The 21,744-nt window shown below is 32.6% G+C and overlaps 2 protein-coding genes across 3 annotated transcripts; both read right to left on the reverse strand.

Annotated features, from left to right (window-relative positions):
* Positions 1-1,720: 1,720 nt before the first annotated feature.
* LOC143056476 (glycine amidinotransferase, mitochondrial-like) lies at positions 1,721-14,473 on the reverse strand. 2 transcript variants are annotated; one of them, XM_076229555.1, is made up of 4 exons: positions 14,287-14,473; positions 6,074-6,195; positions 3,546-3,696; positions 1,721-1,974 (listed from the first exon to the last, which is right to left on the reverse strand). In XM_076229555.1, exons 1-4 carry the CDS (start codon positions 14,393-14,395, stop codon positions 1,901-1,903), a joined length of 456 nt encoding a protein of 151 aa, XP_076085670.1. In that variant the 5' UTR covers positions 14,396-14,473; the 3' UTR covers positions 1,721-1,900. The 2 variants fall into 2 exon arrangements, with proteins under 2 accessions (XP_076085670.1, XP_076085669.1); XM_076229554.1 differs by having other exon boundaries at positions 1,723-1,907; positions 14,287-14,472.
* On the reverse strand, positions 14,445-20,740 carry LOC143057357 (glycine amidinotransferase, mitochondrial-like). Its single transcript, XM_076230660.1, has 5 exons — positions 20,618-20,740; positions 18,468-18,619; positions 15,321-15,584; positions 14,816-14,862; positions 14,445-14,452 (listed from the first exon to the last, which is right to left on the reverse strand). Exons 2-5 carry the CDS (start codon positions 18,578-18,580, stop codon positions 14,445-14,447), a joined length of 432 nt encoding a protein of 143 aa, XP_076086775.1. The 5' UTR covers positions 18,581-18,619; positions 20,618-20,740.
* Between the last annotated feature and the right edge of the window lie 1,004 nt (positions 20,741-21,744).

Below are 21,744 nucleotides of genomic sequence, written 5' to 3' on the forward strand. Positions count from 1 at the left end.
ACTGAAGTAAAATCAAACACAGTTTGACGTATAATGAGTGATCATATTTTCCTTGTGATGTTTTATATTAAAGTTGTCAATTTGTTGATATAAATATACTAGTAGCACTTTACTCATTTTAGTTATGTTTGTTAGTACTCTTATCATATCTGATTTAGTGATGTATGAGTTGTTAATGTCTGTGTCATTTTGGTCTTTTGTGGATAGTTGTCTCATTGGCAATCATACCACATCTTCTTTTTTATATATCAACATATTGCACTACAATAATAAAAGAAAATCTGCTCTATGGTTGTCTGGTCTTGAAGCGGTTGGCAGGCTTTCAAACTAACAGGAGACCATACGCTTCCTCAATTTTAATGAACAGCTCATCATGGGACTTTTCTAAACAATTAAAAATACGTCATATGTTATATTTTCCCCTTGCTTCAAATATTTTGTTTCTGATTATTGATATCAAAATTGCAGATATATATGTTTGTAAATACGTGCAATCAAATGATATGGAGGTATTATAAGATTTAGATAATGCAAGGGCGACTACAGATACATTTGTGTGACTTAATGGTTGATTTTCAAAGACTCCGAGAGAAAACGTTATGTAACATGCGTTACCGTTAAAATCAACCAAAATTAATTAATATTATGATAGAAATATATTTTCCCAACAGTAATACAGCATTCCTATAAAATCGTTTCGTTTTTGCATTTGTTTTGACTCGATTTTACAACTGGAAGTATCCGTGAATTGAAATTGCACCCATGACCTTTGACCTTTGATATTTAGAATGTACACATTCTTAGCTTTCTAGTGATATATAATATAGCCTTGTGTTAGGTAGGTGCATTAAAAATGTAAATTTGGCTCTCATATCACTCGCCTACATGTAAACTAAGCAAAATTTTCAAAGTCAATGGACCATGAATGCAGTGGCAGGACCAAATAAACTCCTCTGAAATGAGATGTGCCAATGCTAATGGTTACAAACTGAATACCAAATATCATTGACCTACCACCTGTGGTTCACCATTAACTAGACCTAATCACTAACTAATACATTGTTGACGACGACTCCGCCAATGCAGGATACAGCATACACATGTCTCACTGTTTGACTCTGTGAAGGTGAGACAAAAAATAGTGGGAAAAGGCTTACTCTTTGAATTAAGTTAAGCCATTCAATTGATATTTTATAGTGTGTCTTTTTATGTTGTAATGTAACACTACTGTTTTCGATAAGAATGATGAGGGTGAATGATTGGTACCATGAAAACGTTTAAACACATTGCAATATTGTCAGGAACCTGATGTTCAGAAGTTGTCGTTTGTTGATGTGGATCATAAGTGTACTCGTTTTTCGTATTTTATATAAATTAGACCGTTGGTTTTCCTGTTTGAATGGCTTCGAATTGTGGGTCCTTTCATAGCTTGCTGTTCGGTATGAGCCAATGTTTCATGTTGAAGACCGCACTTTGACCTATAATGGTTTACTTTTGTAAAGTATGACTTTGATGGAGAGTTGTCTCAGTGGCACTCATACCACATCTTTACATCTTTCGTTGGTCTGTGTCTGTTTTCGTTCTAATTAAGCCATTGGTTTTCTCATTTGAATTGTTCTGCAGGAGAACATTATACACCATATAAATACACCATCAAGACAGTTTCATTATAGGAAAAGAAATAACCATAACCTTAAACCCATGTTTATTATGTTTTCATAAACAAATTGATTAAATACATGAATGTGTAAAATTTCAGCTGTTTGTGGTTGTTTGATTTTCATTGCTGTCCATATTTGGAAAGTAATTGTGACATTTACCAATACGTCGGACATCTGACGTCTGGCAGTGAATGCTACCACCAAATCTGTACGAATCTCTGTATGGTACACGGATACATTTAATTCCTGAAATATACATAAATAGTAAACAATCTGTACGAATCTCTGTATGGTACACGGATACATTTAATACCTGAAATATATATATATATTAACCAATTTGGACGAATCTCTGTATGGTACACGGATACATTTAATACCTGAAATATATATAAATATTTAACAATCTGAAACAGTCTTTTAATTGTTTACAAATACGTTTTTATTTTTACTGAACTTAAATAATCTGAAATAATCTCTGTATAAAAAACTGATTTGCATATGCTATTTTATCCTAATTTGAAACAGCCATTTTGTTTTGATTTTAGGTAAAATTTAATTATTATCATCTGGAGATGATTAGATAAGGGAGCTACCATTTGATTTGTATTGACTTTTTTACATAGATTTGTCAACCTGCTTTCTTTTTTTTGGAAAGTGTCTCATCCTGCTTTATTTTTACTCACAACTCCTGTCCTATCTATATAGATATAGGAAGGTACTTGAGGTATGAATGCCAATGAGACAGCTCTCCATCCAAGTAACAATTTAAAAAAGTAAACCATTATAGGTAAAGGTACGACCTTCAATCTGAAGTCTTGGCTCACACCTAAACAGCAAGCTATAAAGGGCCCCACAAATTACTAGTGTAAAACCATTCAAACAGGAAAATCAACAGTCTAATCTATGTAAAATCGAGAAACGAGAAACACGTATGCATTAACAGACGACAACCACTGTTCATCAGATTTCTGACGTAGGAAAGGTTCAAACATTTACAGCAGGATTAAACGTTTAAATGGTAACAAACCTTCTCCCTTTTCTGAAACAATAGTATAACAATAAGTCACAACATAGAAAGACACACTATAAAATATCAATTGGAAGGCGTAAGTAAATAAACACTGTTGAAAAAAAACTGCGTCATATTATACACATGTAAATGAAAATAATTGTGTTGTTAAGTATACTTCTTCTTCTGTGTGTATAATCTATCTGCCTTTTTTCAAACTTCATCCTAGCCCCCATACAAATCAAATGGTAGCTCCATAACAAACAAATTGGTCAACTAATTTTCACATATGCAAAATGTGAGCAGCTACTCTGTGAACAATGTTGATAAAATGCACATGTTTTTGTTATACTTGTAAGCTTTTAATATGATCATTTGCAAGTGATATTTTTAGCATGCAAATTAGGTTAGTTTCATATGTGAAATATTTTTTGCTCACAATATGCTCACCTAATTTGCATGTTAAAAACCTTATGTGCAATCACATTAGATCTAAGGTACAATGATGTAAGCATCTTTTGTGCAAATTGTTAGAACCATTTGGTAAGGGCAGTAACTGAAAGCTAATTCAAAGCCAAATGATACACAAATAAACAATCAAGTTTCCCCCAGACTAAAACACACAAATAAACAATCTAGTTTCCCCCAGACTAAAACATAAGTGGAACCACTATCTAAGATAGCATATCCTAATCAGGAAATAAACAGAATTATAAAGGAAGAATATGTCCGAGGACAGGAACTCCGTCGCTCACGCTTCAAACAATAGAAAATAGGACAGATTAATGAAAAGATAGGAAGGTGGATGGTCAAGGGTAACACTTAATGGCCCCGTCTCCCATGGCAGGCATATACAAATAGATTTATCATACCTAATGACTCAAGGAAGTTGATGGTAGGTATTTCAGTTTCTTCAACAATTGCTTTATCTGGTCCTACCATTAACAGATTAATACTCAGCCAGGCACTAGACTCACAGGACTCTGGTACAACCATGCTGTTAGGAAATGGAGCATCTAATATCTAGAAAAAGAGAAGATAAAAAATATCGAGAAAAACAGATTAATACTCAGCCAGACACTAGACTCACAGGACTCTGGTACAACCATTCTATTAAGAAATGGAGCATCAATTATCTAGAAAAAAGCAGGTTAATTTGGCAAAACTTTTAGGAATTTTGGTCCTCAATGCTCTTCAACTTTGTACTTTATTTGGCCTTTTAAACTTTTTTGGATTCGAGCGTCACTGATGAGTCTTTTGTAGACGAAACGCGCGTCTGGCGTATACTCTAAATTTAGTCCTGGTATCTATGATGAGTTCATTTACACTGTTCCATTTAAACATATATTTGTGGACGCCGACTACGCTGACAATGGAATGTAGGATTGCAGCTATGTCTCGCTTTTTCGACAAAAGTCGAAGGCTTGAAAAAAACTAGCAGACCCTTTTTCATTCAAAACCTTAAAAAGAATAACAAACAAGATTGTGTCCACAGCAGGCCTGGGGTAATGGTAATTTGTAATTGTAATGCACTGTAATATTACATTTTTGGATGTAATGTAAAGTAATTTGTAATGCACATTTTCTGCATTACAATTACATGTAATGTATTGATTACTTTAGATAAAAATTGATGTAATGCATCCATTACAGTATATTACTTTTCATTACAAATTGGTAAAATAGATAAAATATTAACAAAAACAAAAGAAAGTATGGAATAAAATTTTTGTCACAGTTAATTACTGTATTAAATAAATTACATCAATCTTTAAAACACACATTAAGGTAATAAATATAAAATGGTTAAAATTATCAAGTCTTGATTTTGGTTTCTGATATTTGTTTAAAATGATATTAGGAATATTTTGGTGTTTGGTGGTTTGGTGTTTAATGAAAAATCTTATAAAAATTTATCAAACAAAACTATTTAGATGAATGGAAAAAACATGAAGATGAAATTTTCATAATTCTATACACACCTTACATGTATTTCAGTGAAAGATTGAATATGTCAAACAACATTTTTAAACCAAACTGTGGTTTGGGTCCTGTCTGTGTTGTTATTTCACCTAATTAATATCAAAATGTTTTTATTGCAATCAAATCTTCTCAACTTATGTTTGTCCTCACAGAGCCCTTAAAATTTCAAAAGATAATCCTTTAATGACACATTTATTATATTCCTTTGAAATCCCTTAATGATGTCTTAATGATTAAGTGATCAATGTAAGAAACAAAATTATATGATAATTTATTTATTTTTTTACCACCACCAAAGAATTTTAAAAGTGACTTTTCCAGTTTCATGCCTCCTACTACTCCATCAAAGAGTATAGACACAGGTATGGTGCAGTACATGATGTTGACATCTACTTGTCTGAGCCATGTGAAGAAATTTAAATCAATGCACTGGAATGATGGAAGTCAAATTCAGTGTGCCTTTCTTCTTTGGCTAATACAGCTATTAAGTATTTAGCCATTTCACACACATCAGCTGCTGTAGAAAGGCTTTTTAGTATTGCCAGAAAGGTGTACAGAACTGATAGCTGTTCTCTTAATGACACCACTTTTGAACCTCTTATGATAATAAAGTTCAATGGACATATTGATTAACCAGTATTTGAAGTCTATGTCACTAACACTGTATACATATCTTCATATACCCCTGTATTATTTATCAATTTCTTATAAAAATCTGTTTTTTGAAATGTTTTTAGTTTTTATATTGAAAAAGTAATGTGTAATGTAATGCATTACATAGGCAAAGTAATTGTAATGTAATGCATTACATGTGAGAAAAAATGTAATTGTAATTGTAATGGAAGAATCACAAAGTAATTGTAATGTAATGCATTACATTGCAATGTAATGGCCCCGGGCCTGGTCCACAGTACACATTTGCCCTACTTCCACTATCATTTTCTTTGTTCAGTGTAACGTGAAAATAATTAGGGTAAAAACTCTAATTTGGTATTAAAATAAGAAAGATCACACACTAGGGAACATATCTTTCTTTATCTATGTGTACTAAGTTCAAGTTGATTGGAATTCTACTTGACTAAAAACTTTAACCTGAAGTTGGACAGAGGACGAACAGACGGACGGAGGCACAGACCTACAAACATAATGCCCATGAATTGGGGAAAATCAAGGTGGCATGAAAACAAGGATTTTATAAGAAATTGAAAAATAACTTTTTAAACTAAAGAATGTATATATATATATATGTATTAGAATAAGGAAAATAAAAGTTGTGATAAGCGGGACAATTTGTAGTGCCACCACATGAAAAAAAAACTATGATTTTGAATATCTGTGAAAAAGTTAAAAATCAGAGTAGTGGTTTATAGAGCATTGATTAGTTCCTTGTGCTGCAGGTTAACTTATAGATACTCACTTCCCAAGATGAACCTGTGAATATTCTGTCTTTGTCTTCCTTTGTGATTGGTCGATCTGGAGGGTTGACCAGGATTCCTTTCCTTTCATTGGTAGGTGGTACTAATGGGACCAGTGATGCATCTATTCAATTTTGAAAATAAGAATAAAACTAGATGTGTCAAAGCGACACAAATGGCCCCATCTCAAAATGTTAAAAAATCTGCAATTTTAATAACACATGTGGACACAAACATGGCGGTTGTCTCACATATCAAAAATCAGGTAAAATCTGGAGGCATATAGAAAAAAGTCTGTATAACTGTGATTTTCAGCAGTTTTCAAAGTTGAAAAACCCTTAATTGGCAACAATTAGCAGAGCAGAACGAAACTTACACTTGTTCTGTAACTCATGGTTAGCTCACATACCAAAAATCAGCCCAATATCTGATAGCATTTAAAAAATAAGTCTGTATAACTGTAAACATTTTTCAAAGTCCAAAGCCCGAAATTACAGCAAAAATTAGCAGAGCGGAACGAAACTAAAACTTGATGTAAAACTCATCATGGTTAACTCACGTACCAAACATCAGCCCAATATCTGAAGGCTTTTAGAAAAAAAACCTCAGTATAATGGTTTGTTGTGGAATGACGGAATGACGGAATTTCGGACAAGGGTAAAACTATATGGCACTGACAACTTCGTTGCGGGTCCATAATAACAAACTTATAGACTTTGACGATGTGTATCCTGAATCAATCACCTATGAAATATTTGATGAGGCTGAGGACAAGTTCAATAAAATCATACATGGGACCCCAAGTGAATGCCGTTTCATTATTTGTTGGTGGTGTCAGAATTTTTTGTTTACTGTAAAATGTAATGTGTCTCCTGATTAGCTGACTTTGTTTTGTTTGTCAGCTCATAGACATAATTTTTTCATGTGACCCTGACTTCATAAACATTTTTTCATAATTAACCCCAGTTTAAAATGAAATTAAGAATTAAATTATAAGAAATGCCTGTAACATTTGTTCTGTGTATAAAAAAATAACATCAAAAATGTGATTAACACGAACTAAAAAACGAGTAATCAATTATAGGCCTAGGACAACACTTTTATTCCAGAAAGTGCATTTTCATCTAAAATTGTTTCGTCATGATGATAGCCAAAAACCTGATACTAATATTCAAGATAAAAACCAAAAACAGCAAAATTTCTTTGAAAATTACCAATTGTGGGGCAGCAACCCAACAACCCATTGTCCAATTCATCTGAAAGTTTCAGAGCAGATAAATATTGACTAGATAAACAATTTAACTCCTTTTCAGATTTGCTCCAAATGCTTTGGTTTCAGAGTTATAAGCCAAAATCTACATTTTACCTATGTTCTATTTTTAGCCATGGTTGCCATCTTGGTTGGTTGGCCGGGTCACTGGACACACTTTTTAAACTAGATACTCCAATGATGATTGTGGCTAAGTTTGGTTAAATTTGGCCAAGTAGTTTCAGAGAAGAAGATTTTTGTAAAAGACTACAAAATTTACAAATAAAGGGCTGCGATTTAGCGCATGATACGCCCGTTGTTTGAAAGGCGACGGGCATATAAAAATGGCAAAAAAGACTACAATGACAATGAGGAGCAGCAAGAAGATAACAAGGAAAGTGAAGATGGTGAAAGTGACTCTACTGAAAGTTATGATCTAAATAAGGAAGTAGGTGATGAAAGTAAGGATTTCATTGACGACGGGCGTATAAAAATGGCAAAAAAGACTACAATGACATTGAGGAGCAGCAAGAAGATAACAGGGAAAGTGAAGATGGTGAAAGTGACTCTACTGAAAGTTATGATCTAAATGAGGAAGTAGGTGATGAAAGTAAGGATTTCATTGATGATGAAGATAAAGATTTCATTGATGATGAGGAGGCCTCTTCTGAGAATGAAAGACACTGATGATTAAACCTAGTTCAGCTTTTCAATATTTAGCATAAAAAACAAATATCATTAACATTGGCATATAACATAGAAGTCTTCAATGCAATATAAGGAAAGTGATATATGATTATGGGTTTTAGTAATTCTATGGCTGATTTCCAAATTTTATAGTAGTTTGAAAGAAGGTAATTTTCTTGGGGTATATTGCTCATAGTTAGATTCTGTTGAACACAGTAAGGAATCCATACTAAATTATACAAAGATGTATGCAAAAGTTGTTCAAATGGTGCTTAATATGGTGGATAATGATTATTAACTTATTATTGTTTAGAATATTCACAAGATGATCATATTGATAAATGTTTAGGAGACTTGATTTCCTTATTTTTCTCATAAAATGACACCCTTTAACATTTAAGGAATATTTAGTCACATGTTATGATTTTCATGTTGTCACTTGTTCACTTATTATGTGCTATTGTAGACTAGTTATGTGTTATAACATTTTTTATTGCGCTCAACCCTTCCACCGAAACCGAACTCTATAAAAAAAAGCTGCAATGCTAAGGTATCATTTGTGATTTCAATTGCAACCAATTTTAACAAGAGTAAAACATCCTATATGAAAAAACAGTATTTAATTTTTATCCATAACTTAGATAGTAAAAATGTTATCATAAAATGATATATGCCTCAGGGAACAGTTAGTATCTCAGGGACTGCTAATGTGCTTTCATCCTTGCAACCATTCAATAATAGTACAAACGTATGACATTCATGGAACCTATTTTTTACAAGAAATTTAATGTTTTAAATTGAACTAAAGATTTTACAAATTTTATGTTTTCATCAGATTTTATTAAGTATTATTTGTTACATCAATAGATATAAACAATTCACCAAAGTTTCATGGACATTGGTGAAAGCCTTTTTGAGTTATTGTCCGAAGTTTTAAAAATCCCCCTTTTTTATGAATAAAGCCCCATAAATCCAAAACTAAATATCTGAAATTTATAAAAATTAAAAGGGAGCTTACATCAATAGATATAAACAATTCACCAAAGTTTCATGGACATTGGTGAAAGCCTTTTTGAGTTATTGTCCGAAGTGTTAAAAATCCCCCTTTTTTATGAATAAAGCCCCATTAATCCAAAACTTAAAATCTGAAATTTATAAAAATTGAAAGGGAGCTTACATCAATAGATATAAACAATTCACCAAAGTTTCATGGACATTGGTGAAAGCCTTTTTGAGTTATTGTCCGAAGTTTTGAAAATTCCCCCTTTTTTATGAATAAAGCCCCATAAATCCAAAATTGAAATTAAAAAGAAACAAAAGGGAGCTTACGTCAATAGATATAAACAATTCACTTAAGTTTCATGGAAATTGGTGAAAGTGTTTTTGAGTTATTGTCCGAAGTGTGGACGACGGACGGACAGACGGACGGACAACGGTATACCATAATACATCTCGTCTAAAAGACGGGCGTATAAAAACTGGTAAAAAATGACTTTAAAGGGCAATAATTCCTTAAGGGGTCAACTGACCATTTTGATCATGTTGACTTATTTGTTGATCTTACTTTGCTGAACATTATTGCTGTTTACAGTTTATCTCTATCTATAATATTATTCAAGATAATAACCAACTAGAGGCTCTAAAGAGCCTGTGTCGCTCACTTTGGTCTATGTGAATATTAAACAAAGGAAGCAGATGGATTCATGACAAAATTGTGTTTTTGATGATGGTGATGTGGTTGTACATCTTACTTTACTGAACATTCTTGCTGCTTACAATTATCTCTATTTATATTGAACTTGGCCCAGTAGTATCATTGGAAAATGTTAGTAAAAATTTACAAATTTTATGAAAATTGTTAAAAATTTACTATAAAGGACAATAACTCCTAAGGGGGTCAATTGACCATTTCGGTCATGTTGACTTATTTGTAAATCTTACTTTGCTGAACATTATTGCTGTTGACAGTTTATCTCTATCTATAATAATATTCAAGATAATAACCAAAAACAGCAAAATTTCCTTACAATTACCAATTCAGGTGCAGCAACCCAACAACGGGTTGTCTGATGCATCTGAAATTTTCAGGGCAGATAGATCTTGACCTGATAAACAATTTTACTCCTTGTCAGATTTACTCTTAATGCTTTGGTTTTTGAGTCATAAGTCAAAAACTGCATTTTACCCCTATGTTCTATTTTTAGCCATGGCAGCCATCTTGGTTGGATGGCCAGGTCAGCAGACAATTTTTTTAAACCAGATACCCCAAAGATGATTGTGGCCAAGTTTGGATTAATTTGGCCCAGTAGTTCCAGAAGAGAAGATTTTTGTAAAAGATTACTAATATTTCCGAAAAATGGCTAACTATTGACTATAAAGTGCAATAACTCCTAAAGGGGTCAACTGACCATTTCGGTCATGTTGACTTATTTGTAAATCTTACTTTGCTGAAAATTTTTGCTGTTTACAGTTCATCTCTATCTATAATAATATTCAAGATAATAACCAAAAACAGCAGAATTTCCTTAAAATTACCAATTCAGGGGCAGCAACCCAACAACAGGTTGTCCGATTCATCTGAAAATTTCAGGGCAGATAGATCTTTACCTGATAAACAATTTTACCTCACGTCAGATTTGCTCTAAATGCTTTGGTTTCAGAGTTATAAGCCAAAAACTGCATTTTACCCCTATGTTCTATTTTTAAGGTAGAATTCGCCAATAAAGGTTTAGATGCTGTAAATATTGGCAATATTTTTCATCAAAAATCTGTACAAAAAACTATACCTGATTACTTCAAAAATAAAGCTACACCTGTTATTTCTTATATTTACACCAAGTCTATTGCATCAAAGATTTTCAACCACAAGAGAGTTTTAGAGGATTTTAACCTCAAAGATACAAAATCCAAGCCTCCGGATTGCTCATGTGCATCTTCTCAATACAATTATAGTCCAGCTGGTCATATTATTACTGGTGACCTTGGTATTGTTACCAATAAACAACTAAGAGAGTTGCTAGCCAAGGGACCAAAGTATAGAATCCCCCAGCCCATCAACTGGAAAAAGAATTTCAAGTTACTGATGGATGCAGTTGAGGACTATGCAAGAAAATGGATTAAGCGCGAACCAGACGAACCCGAACTGGACACTTTGTCTGAATGGATCAAAGCTATTCGATCATGCATTCAGAGGCGCATACAAAAACTAAGATGTAATATGAGTACAAGAGTTTCTAACCCTTTCAAGAATCCGGAGGTTGTGGATGCTTTATCCTCTTTGCATGACAAATATGTCGTTGTTCCGGCAGATAAAGCCTCCAATAATATTGTCTTCATATGTAAAAAACATTATTTGCAATGTCTCACTACAGAGCTTGGAATTGATCAAACTACTGGTAATCCTACATATTCTTTAACATCATTTACCAAGGATGAAATTTTACAAAATCATAAATCTGTCCTTCTTTCTTTTGGTATCAACATCAAAGAAAACGAAGAAAACTTGCCCTCATTATACTGGATACCTAAATTACACAAAACTCCATATAAAGAACGATACATAGCTGGGTCTTCAAAATGTTCGACTAAACATCTTTCTAAAGTATTGACTACTATTCTTTCTACAGTTAAAGATGGGCTTCAAAAATATTGTGAGGAGATATATTCTACCAGTGGTGTTAACCAGATGTGGATTCTCAAAAATTCGAAAGATCTACTGCTTAACCTTCGATCACAATCTTTGCAATTTTGCAGCAACATAAAAACTTTTGATTTTTCTACGCTATATACTACTATTCCCCATGCTCAGTTGAAAGATCGACTTCACCAACTCATAAAACAGAGCTTTTTCTATAAAAATGGGAATCGTAGATACAAATTTCTTGTTTTGGGATACAATACTTCATATTTTGTGAAGAATCACACTGAATCTTCCAGAAAATATACTGAAGATGATATTATTAAAATGCTGGACTTTTTGATCGACAATATATTTGTTGAGTTTGGAGGATTTATATTTCAACAGACAGTCGGTATTCCAATGGGTACTAATTGTGCACCCCTGCTGGCTGATTTGTTTTTGTATTCGTATGAAGCAGAATTTATTCAGAACCTTCTAAAAGACAAAAAGAAAAAGCACCTTGCGAAATTCTTTAATTTTACTTTTCGATATATTGATGATGTTTTATCGTTGAACAACCCATACTTCAGCCAATACTTACATCTCATATATCCCAGTGAACTTGAAATTAAGGATACTACTGATACTAGAAGGACTGCTTCATACCTTGATCTTTTCCTCAATATTGACGTAGATGGACGACTTCACACAAAAATCTATGATAAACGGGACGATTTCAACTTCCCAATTATCAATTTCCCATTTCTCAGCAGTAACATACCCTCTGCCCCTTCGTATGGTGTTTACATATCACAATTGATACGTTATTCACGTGCTTGTTCACACTATACGGACTTCATATACAGGAGTGTGCTCCTTACGCAGAAACTGCTCCAACAAAGTTATGAGGAGGACAGATTAAAATTGACACTCCGTAAATTTTATGGACACCATCACGAATTGGTTGATCCATATAATGTTTCTTTAACCAAACTAGCTAAGGACATTTTTACCACATGGTAGATTGTGGTTTGTCATTATGTCGTCTAATCTTTTAATTACCAAACGTGACTTATTCCCGATTGTGACCGTTTTGCTGAATGTGAATTCGCATTACTATAAGACGTGTTTCTGTACTTGTTTATCCCAAATTCATGTATTTAGTTTACATGTTTAATGTTATATTTGTAATTCTCATCAGATTTTGTCAAATGTGTTGACGTCTTCTTATTATATATTTAGGTATGACGTATAGAAAAATTAACCACCTCCTCTTTATTAATTATATTAAATTTTGTACGATTATTTACGTTTGAAGTTGGATTCATAACAAACTGGACATATATATATTACAGTTAATTGCTATTAATAAGTATTGCAATATGCATTTTGTTTAAATGAATTATCAGTATTTAGTTCTAAATCAATCCTAATTCTATCTCATTTTTGAATGATAGTTTTTCATATGTGACGTCATGCTGTTTCTAAATTTCATAAATTCAAATGTGGCATAACGTTTCTGCCTTTTCGCCATCGTATGTGACGTCACAATTTTTTTAATTACGTTGACGCTTGGACTGATTCGGATGTGTGTCTATTTTGTGATAAACTTGGGTTTAGTTTTCTGTAATTAGTTAATATTTCAGTTTCATTATGTATATCTCTTTCATATTCATTTGTTAACATTTACTGTTTGCAATAGCATTAAGTATTCTATATAATAAGGATGTTCTTATCCCGTGCATAAAAACAATGCCGTATTTTGCGAAACCTTTTCAACTTTTGATCTTCAGTGCTGTACAACTTTGTACTTTTTTCACTTTCGATCTTTTATATCTGGGCGTCACTGGTGAGTCTTGTGTGGGCAAGGCGCGTTTTTGGCGTATTGAATTTTAAACCTGATGCTTTTTGTTATCTATTAATCATGTTTTTCTGTGTCTAATATGTTCTCCTATTTATTTGTATTGTAGTCCTGTAATATTATGTTGTCATTTCAATGTTATATTTAACTTTGCCATTAAAGTGCGAGGTTTGGCATGCCTTAAAACCAGGTTCAACCCACCACTTTTATTCCCCTTTAAAAGTGTCCTGTACCAAGTCAGGAAGATGGTCATTGTTATATATTGTTCGTTTCTCTTTGTGTTGCATTTTAACGTTGAGTCGTTTGTGTTTTCTCTTATTTTTGAGATATTGAGATAAGACGTGGCACGGTACTTGTCTATCCCAAATTCATGTATTTGGTTTTCATGTTACATTTGTTATTCTCGTGGTGTTTTGTCTGATGATTGGTCTGTTTCTGTGTGTGTTGCGTTTCGATGTTGTGTCGTTGTTCTCCTCTTATATTTAATGCGTTTCGCTCGGTTTTTGTTTGTTACCCCGATTTTGTTTTTTGTCCATGGATTTATGAGTTTTGAACAGCGGTATACTACTGTTGCCTTTATTTAGCCGGACACATTTTTTAAACTAGATACCCCAATGATGATTATGGCCAAGTTTGGTTTAATTTGGCCCAGTAGTTTCAGAGGAGAAGATTTTTTTTTCCTTTGGGCCAGGTGAGCTAATAAAAGGAATGGATTTTCTTCAGGGAAAAATGGAAAACCACTTATAATTAGTGGCTTATGGAACAAGATATATATAAAACCAATTTAAATATGTACAACCTATATGTACTGGATTCAGATCACCAGGAAAGTGGACTTCGTGTACCCGATAACCACGAGATTTCACGTGCCGTCTGAGCCAATCAATGCCCTTTCTATTAGCTGTCATGCTCTGCTGCACAATCAGATCTTTTCCAAGTCTCAAAACTTCAGCAGCGTCAAAACACTAGTAAAATTAAAAAAATATTATACAATATAAAGATAAAATATGTCTAGCTTTTACTTTACATATGTATCTGGAGAGCATGATTCTAATTACAAATAGTAAAAGTCCTCTAAGATTCTAACTCTGTGTAAGAAAGTCAGCGCTCTAACTGACAAAGCTCGGCAACTTACGGCTGGATTAGTATCTACTACCCATACTATGAGAAACAATCCTGTCACACATGTGTTGTATACCTCGCTGCCGGAAATGTAGAACATAATTTCCTATGCCTGTAGGCGGCTAACATATAGTGTCGTCTGCCAATTGCAATAGAATAAAATTGATAGATATAAAGAGTGACTTCAATCTTATAGTCTCCCAGACAACATAACATGTCTTTATCCTTCTCAAAATAATCATTCAGTATTGTCCTGCAAGATTATTTTTCTATTTTTAGAGTTGTTTTTTTTATTATTACTGTATTGAGCAAAAAATTGTAAAATACCAATTTTATACATTAAGATTATTGAAAAATAAAAAAATTAAATAAAAAGAAGCTACATTTAAATTCATTTTTTCCCCATAACAACCTTTTATAAAACCCTATGATCAGTACATTGTTTGTATGTATCTGCCTCCTTAATAATCATGCCCTTGTGGGACTGCTGTTGTTTATCATAACCCCTTTTATAATGAGCTACAAACGTAAGAATCTTATGGATTGTCTGGGTAATCATGGTAATAGAAATCTTTTTTTTTTAATTCAAAATATTTCAAATAAAATAACACAGTATCTTTAAATTATAACTTCCGCTCTCCTCCTCTACTTTTAGGCATACTTTTTGGGGGTTTCATTTTGGCTGTACACGTGATTAACACAATGCTTTACCTGTATGCCATAGACTCAAAATATCGAGCTTGACTGCTCATAGTGGATTCAATGATTTCATTCCCGATTACCAGCAGGGTGTCACGTGGACAGGAAGCTCCGTGTTGATGCTCAATTGAAAAGAACGGTGTCCTCACGGGTTGTGTAAAATCAATTTTATCAGGTCTCCTAACTGTGACATTACACTGGAATCTAAGTACCCTCTCTAAGTTGTCAATCTGGAGAGCTGCTTTGTGTATGTATTCATCGCTCTGTTTTCCTGTTCTTAGAAAATATGTCAAATGATATTAAATAATTAAGATCAAATTTCAATCCTATATTTTAATTTAATCCTACTGCAATAATCACTGTTAATTATTTTTATATTGCAGAACATTTATATATACTTTTAGACAAATATATGTGACGGAATTGCTTCTCTCCATTAGTAGATACTTTTGTTATAGTCACTGGTAAGAGGATAGGCAGATCCAGGGGGCCTGGGCCCCTCCCCCTTCCGTGGGAACAATTTGATTGATTATATAGGGAATCACGTTCTTGAGATGACAATTAATCTCTCCTGTAGACTATGTTTACTGCGTGTATTGTTGTGTGTTTGTTTATATCATAATGGCTAGGCTTGAGATCTCACAATACTTGCTTAGTCCCACTGCATTCATGTACCTCTCCAAAGTCAGGAACCTCTAGCCTTTGTAAGGGGCGACATCAAAAGTTCAATGTAGGATAAAAAACTTAATTCACATAGTTTTTTCACTGACCCCCCTCTCCCCTCTCTTAACTTAATTTGCGAAAAATGGATTGACCAATATGCATATATGTAAAATTGATTTTGGATAAACAAAACTTGCAGCAATTTTTACCCCCACCCCTAAACTATTTGTTTTAAGTATTTTTATCCTAAATCAATATTTTGATGTCGTTACTGACTTGTCGTGTATGTTTTTTCTTCTTTTTTTTATTGTTCAATTATATATTTATTGCTGATGTTTTGTTGGGCGTTGTCTCTTTGAAAGAATCCTTGTGACCATGGTAACCATTCTTAATTTTATTAAAACTTAAATGCTAGAAGATTTACATATACATGATATATGTCTCAATTAAAAACAATCCTTTTTGTTCAAATGACAGACAACTAATGTTAAAGAATATTTAAAATAACTGTTTTTTAGTATTTCAAAATTTACATAAAATATATGAAAAAGAAGATGTGGTATGATAGCCAATGAGACAACTGTCCACAAAAGACCAAAATGATACAGATATTAACAACTATGCATATAAATTATATACTTAAAAATACTTTGGATTGCCCAAACCCTACCCATACATTGAGACATTGGGTAGAAAGATAGGCATTTTTTTTAATTTTCTTTCTTTCAAAGCGAAATTGAAGTGTTAGATAGATATATATGTGGTTTGAGTGCCAATGAGACAACTCTCCATCCAAATAACAATTTATGAAAGTTAATCATTATAGGTCAATGTACGGCCTTCAACAAGTAGCCTTATGGCTCACACCGAACAACAAGCTATAAAGTTAGATGTCTATTTAAGTCTTCATGCCTATCTTAATACAAAAAATAACAGCAGGACAATAAAAGATTTTGAGTAGGCAGTTTTTTTCTGGATAGGTAGGGTTAAGGATGTACACCTCTGAGGAGCCAAAAATTTCTAGAATTAAACCTTTTTTCCAAACCTGATTTTTGGGTTTATATGACTATAACATGTATAAAAACATAAATGGTGAAGAAAAATATCATATGGTGTTGTGCTTCTTTTTATGCTACGGCCCTTTGAAAGTATCAAATTTTGATGATTTTCCAATTTTTCATCGATTTTTACCCATTTTTGGGCTATTATCGTGAAAAAAATCACAGTTTCAAAATGAAACTTTTTTTCATACTCTCAATAAAGGTGAAGTGGACCAATCTGAATAAATTCATCAAAAAAAAAACTATAGATAGGTGTTAATTTAAGAAAGTTTTATCATATTTTGCTACTTTTTCTTGTCAAATTTACCTGGTACCATGTTGTCAATTTTGTAAATTTGTGATTTTTCTCTGTTTAAAGAAGAAAATGCACATTATTTCAACTTCCTTGTTATAAATGATTGAAAAAAATGCATATCTTAGAAATTTGAAAAGAAAAAGTTATATGGGATGTTTATGTTTCTGGTAAACATGGTAAAAATCATTTTTTGTACCCCTCACCCATTTTTCTCAGAATTTCAGCTAAAAGACTGACTTGTTTGGTCGTAAAATTTGAAAAATTCATTACTCAAAAACTACTTATTGGAAATACAAAATTCTTTCACAGAGTTAAGTTTCACTATGATAATAATCAAATTCATTGCTATTTTCCACTTGTATCATATGTTTTGGAAATAATTCCTAACGATATTTCAATGAGACTCAATGAGACTGAAATGTCAGAAGAATACATCCTTAATAGACAAACAAACCTATTTTTTGTTTGTTTATGGCCTAATTGGTTTTTTTTTTTATATGGTTGAGTCTTAGATGCATGACTTTTTTATTAGTTGTTAGTGGCTTTGAACTAGCTGTCAGATAACTGTGAGTACTCTCAGATCTGTTCGTTGTGTCTTTTTGTGCCGGGATGTATAAGTACCCGGCCACGTCCACTTGTATTTTTTGTCCATCTGATGAGTTAAGCCTTTTCAACTGATTTTTATAGTTCGTTCTTATGTTGTACTGTTATACCACTGTCCCAGGTTAGGGGAAGGTTGGGATCCGCTAACATGTTTAACCCCGCCACATTATTTATGTATGTGCCTGTCCCAAGTCAGGAGCCTGTAATTCAGTGGTTGTCGTTTGTTTATGTGTTACATATTTGTTTTTCGTTCATTTCTTTACATAAATAAGGCCGTTAGTTTTCTCGTTTGAATTGTTTTACATTGTCTTATCGGGCCTTTTATAGCTGACTATGCAGTATGGGCTTTGTTCATTGTTGAAGGCCATACAGTGACCTATAGTTGTTAATGTTTGTGTCATTTTGGTCTTTTGTGGATAGTTGTCTCATTGGCAATCATACCACATCTTCTTTTTTATAAACATTTAAAACTTATTATTTACATTGATTTATAGTATAGTATATTAATATACATGATTATCCCATATGTTTCCTTACCTGCTAGTAGGTAGATATCCTGGTTCTTTTTGAGGTGTACACCAAAAATCTGGTACTCCCAATATGATTTCTTCTAAAGGGTCCCATTCATTGTGAGAGTTCACAATTTTCATCTTTGAATCAGCTACCTATACGTTATTATAGAATATCAGCTAAAAAATAATCATTGGTGTTACTTGAATCTGTAAAAACATACAGTCCTTCCAGAATTAGGATGATACATTTTGTAATCAGTCAGGGGACTTACTTAAATGAGTGAATTTCTAAATCACTGAATTAAGTAACATTATTTCCAGAAAGATTGGAAGTAAGAGTTGTCTTTCTTTAATAATCACCTATTTATGTAGTACAAATTAATCACTAGAAGAAGTGATTTAATTTTAGTATACATGTAGCTTTAAATATAGAATGATCCAGGGACTATAATTATGTTTCTAAAATTATCAGAACCAACATCTGTGTTGTCTAGGATAACCAGGTCATTTCAGGTGATGACCTTGTACTGAATCTAGGATATTGACATTAAAATCACTAGTTTAAGTGTCATACCTCAATTTCATTCCCAAAAATCACTTATTTAAGTATCATTATTTTAATAACTCCCACTAATTTCAACACACCCAAACAGTGAAATTTTTATCGGGAACAGTAGAATTTTATCACATAATTTGAAAGATGAAACCTTGAACTTTACAGGAAAAATACTCCCACTGCTGGGAAAAATCTGTTAAGAAAGTATCATTCCATTATGTACAATGTAAAGCCATTATTATAGCATTTTTTCAACTAAAATAGAATTTGCAGATAAATGATAACATCAATTCAAAGGCATAAACCTTGCAACATAAAAGAAGCAAAAAGTTCATTTTTTCCAATTTTATTAATGAAAAGATATTGTTTAAACCTATGTGTTTAAAATTTTGGTAAAACTACAAAATCCCAATTTGTGACAAAACTTCAAATTTGCTACTCAAATAAGTGATTTAAAAATCACTTATTTCAGTAAGTCCCCTGACTGGTTATCATTCATTATACATGTTATACGTGTAATATAAACACAAATTAAAGAAATTTTAAGGGGGATTTTTTTGTTCTGCTACAGTGACTTCATTTGCATGCTGCATCCATATGCCATCTGTACATGTTTATAAATCTAACAATATTGAATAATAATTGAAATTGAGATGTTTCTTTTATGCAGTTATGTGAAACATTGTGTTATATATGTCGCCCTGAATTCGGCTGTTGTCTGCTCTATGGTTGGATTGTTGTCTCTTTTACACATTCCCCATTTCCTTCTCAATTTTTTTAAATAATCACCACTGACAGCTGAAGAATTTGAGTGTAATGCATGATTATTTAATCTGTATCTAAATAAAATTAAAAAGTTAGTTTTTAAATAGAGTTATTCCTCTTTGTCCCAATAGTACTTTCTCTTTGTGATTTGTATCAATTTTAAATCAAAATATGCTATAAAAATTGGTTTTTAAATTCGTTAAACGAATTTTGATTTGCTTATACATGTTAGAGAACTTTATTGAGTTAAAAAAATATTTTACCATTCGTGAAATCGTACTACCGTTTTCTTTGACGGCAGTATACCTGTAACATGTAACATTTATTATTTTCACACACCATACCGTTGTTCTTAATGGTGGCACGGTAGTATTTGCATTCCAGAATTTAGGTTGCTCTTTTGTGTACCCTACTTAGGTAAATGTATCTAAACAGTGTGATTGGACAAAAAATACAGTATCAACTGAACATACTTTCCCAAACTGAGGGATGAATCAGGTGTAGAAAAATATGAAATAATTTTACATACAGATGAAAATGAATTTTTGAGAATTTTTTTTAATTTTGTATTCACTGCACCATAAAATACCTAAAAGTACTAGTGGCCTTAGGTTTTTAAAAATAGTAAAAAAAGTAAACGGTCATGATACATATTCAAATTCATTTCTGAATAGTAAAATGAAAGTACTTCAGTTAACTGTGAATGTAGAATTTTTTGCAGTGTTAGAAAGTGGTGAAAATTCTAAAAAGGCTATCATTATCCCTAATGGGCCAGGAAATACTACCGTGCCACCTAATGTTTCATATATATGGGGTAGTTCTTTATCCTTCTGTTGATTATTAGGAAAACATACCTTTACGTAAAAACTATATATTTTAAACGTGTCAAAAGATATGCTTGAAAATACTGGCGATCAATCTCTGTAGAAGTACCACATGTTTTGTGTTTACATTCGACCGGAAGTAAGAAAAAAAAACCGTTTGCGGTTGGCTATCAGGTGTCAGACCACCAATTAAAAATCCCTATCTGTTTAACCAAATTTTGCAATTTTCACAGCTTTCTAAATATTTTACCTTAAGTTTAACTTCATAGAAACCAGGTATATATATCCTTAATTGTACATGTATCAGCTTCTCTACATGCCAATTTTCACCATACCTTTAATTAGCCTTCTAACAAAATAACTGACCTTCAAACAGAAGTACTCCAAAAAAAAACAACCTGGTTTTCTGGAAATCTAAAATTAGTATACTATGGAGCGCATTAATCCTCAATTTTTAATGCAAACTCATAGACAAGTAAATTTTGGCTCAAAATGATCTAGATATATTTCTCTTTCACGAAAGTTTCATTTCTGCAAATTTGTTGGTTAGTTTAAGTAAACAAGGACATCAAAAGCACTATTTTGTGTCAGAGTAGGGCTACTTTTTTTTAAATTGGAGGGAGTAATGGTCTGACACCTATTTATTTTTTTTTTTGGTGAGGGCAGTGTTCGCGCGTACCTGCATGCGGGGGTATAGGGGTACGCGTAGCCAAATATTGACTTTCGTATTCATGGTATTAGCTACGTGTTTCGTTATTTCCTGACTTTAGAAATTTAGGGAAGATAATTGCAAACAATACTTCTAAATTTGTATTTAATGTATTTAATAATTAGAAATTAAATGGAAATGCACAACATGTTAAAAGAATAAAATTATAGAGGAGGGCCTGGACAGGGTATTGGGAGCATGGGTGAGAGGGGGTGGGAGAAGGGAGACGGAGGGGGCGGAAGAAAGGAGAGAAGGGCGAGAGAAAGGAGAGAAGGGGATAAAAAGGAGACAAATATGTATATTAAAATTATTAAAATTTAGCAAGAAAACAATTGTTTAATAAGTGAGTTAATCAAAAGATTCAAGAAAGTGCTAACAAAAAGTAAAATAACAAACAAACAAACGACTCCGAGGAAATATAAAAACGGAAAGTCACTGCAAAATCAAA

The sequence above is a fragment of the Mytilus galloprovincialis genome, chromosome 13, assembly GCF_965363235.1.
Source record: "Mytilus galloprovincialis chromosome 13, xbMytGall1.hap1.1, whole genome shotgun sequence".
NCBI lineage: Eukaryota > Metazoa > Mollusca > Bivalvia > Mytilida > Mytilidae > Mytilus > Mytilus galloprovincialis.

Bases quoted from the DNA above. Each gene is read 5' to 3' on its own strand.
- LOC143056476 (XM_076229554.1), bottom strand. From the start codon at position 14,395: ATGACAGCTAATAGAAAGGGCATTGATTGGCTCAGACGGCACGTGAAA. The intron at 6,196-14,286 runs GTTGTACATATT...AAAATTGAATAG, and splicing joins TCTGAATCCAGTACATATAG to ATGCATCACTGGTCCCATTA. The intron at 3,697-6,073 runs GTGAGTATCTAT...CTCTTTTTCTAG, and splicing joins TCACAGGTTCATCTTGGGAA to ATATTAGATGCTCCATTTCC.
- LOC143057357 (XM_076230660.1), bottom strand. From the start codon at position 18,580: ATGAAAATTGTGAACTCTCACAATGAATGGGACCCTTTAGAAGAAATC. The intron at 15,585-18,467 runs GTAAGGAAACAT...ATATTTTCTAAG, and splicing joins GGATATCTACCTACTAGCAG to AACAGGAAAACAGAGCGATG. The intron at 14,863-15,320 runs GTAAAGCATTGT...ATAATCTTGCAG, and splicing joins TTTGAGTCTATGGCATACAG to GACAATACTGAATGATTATT.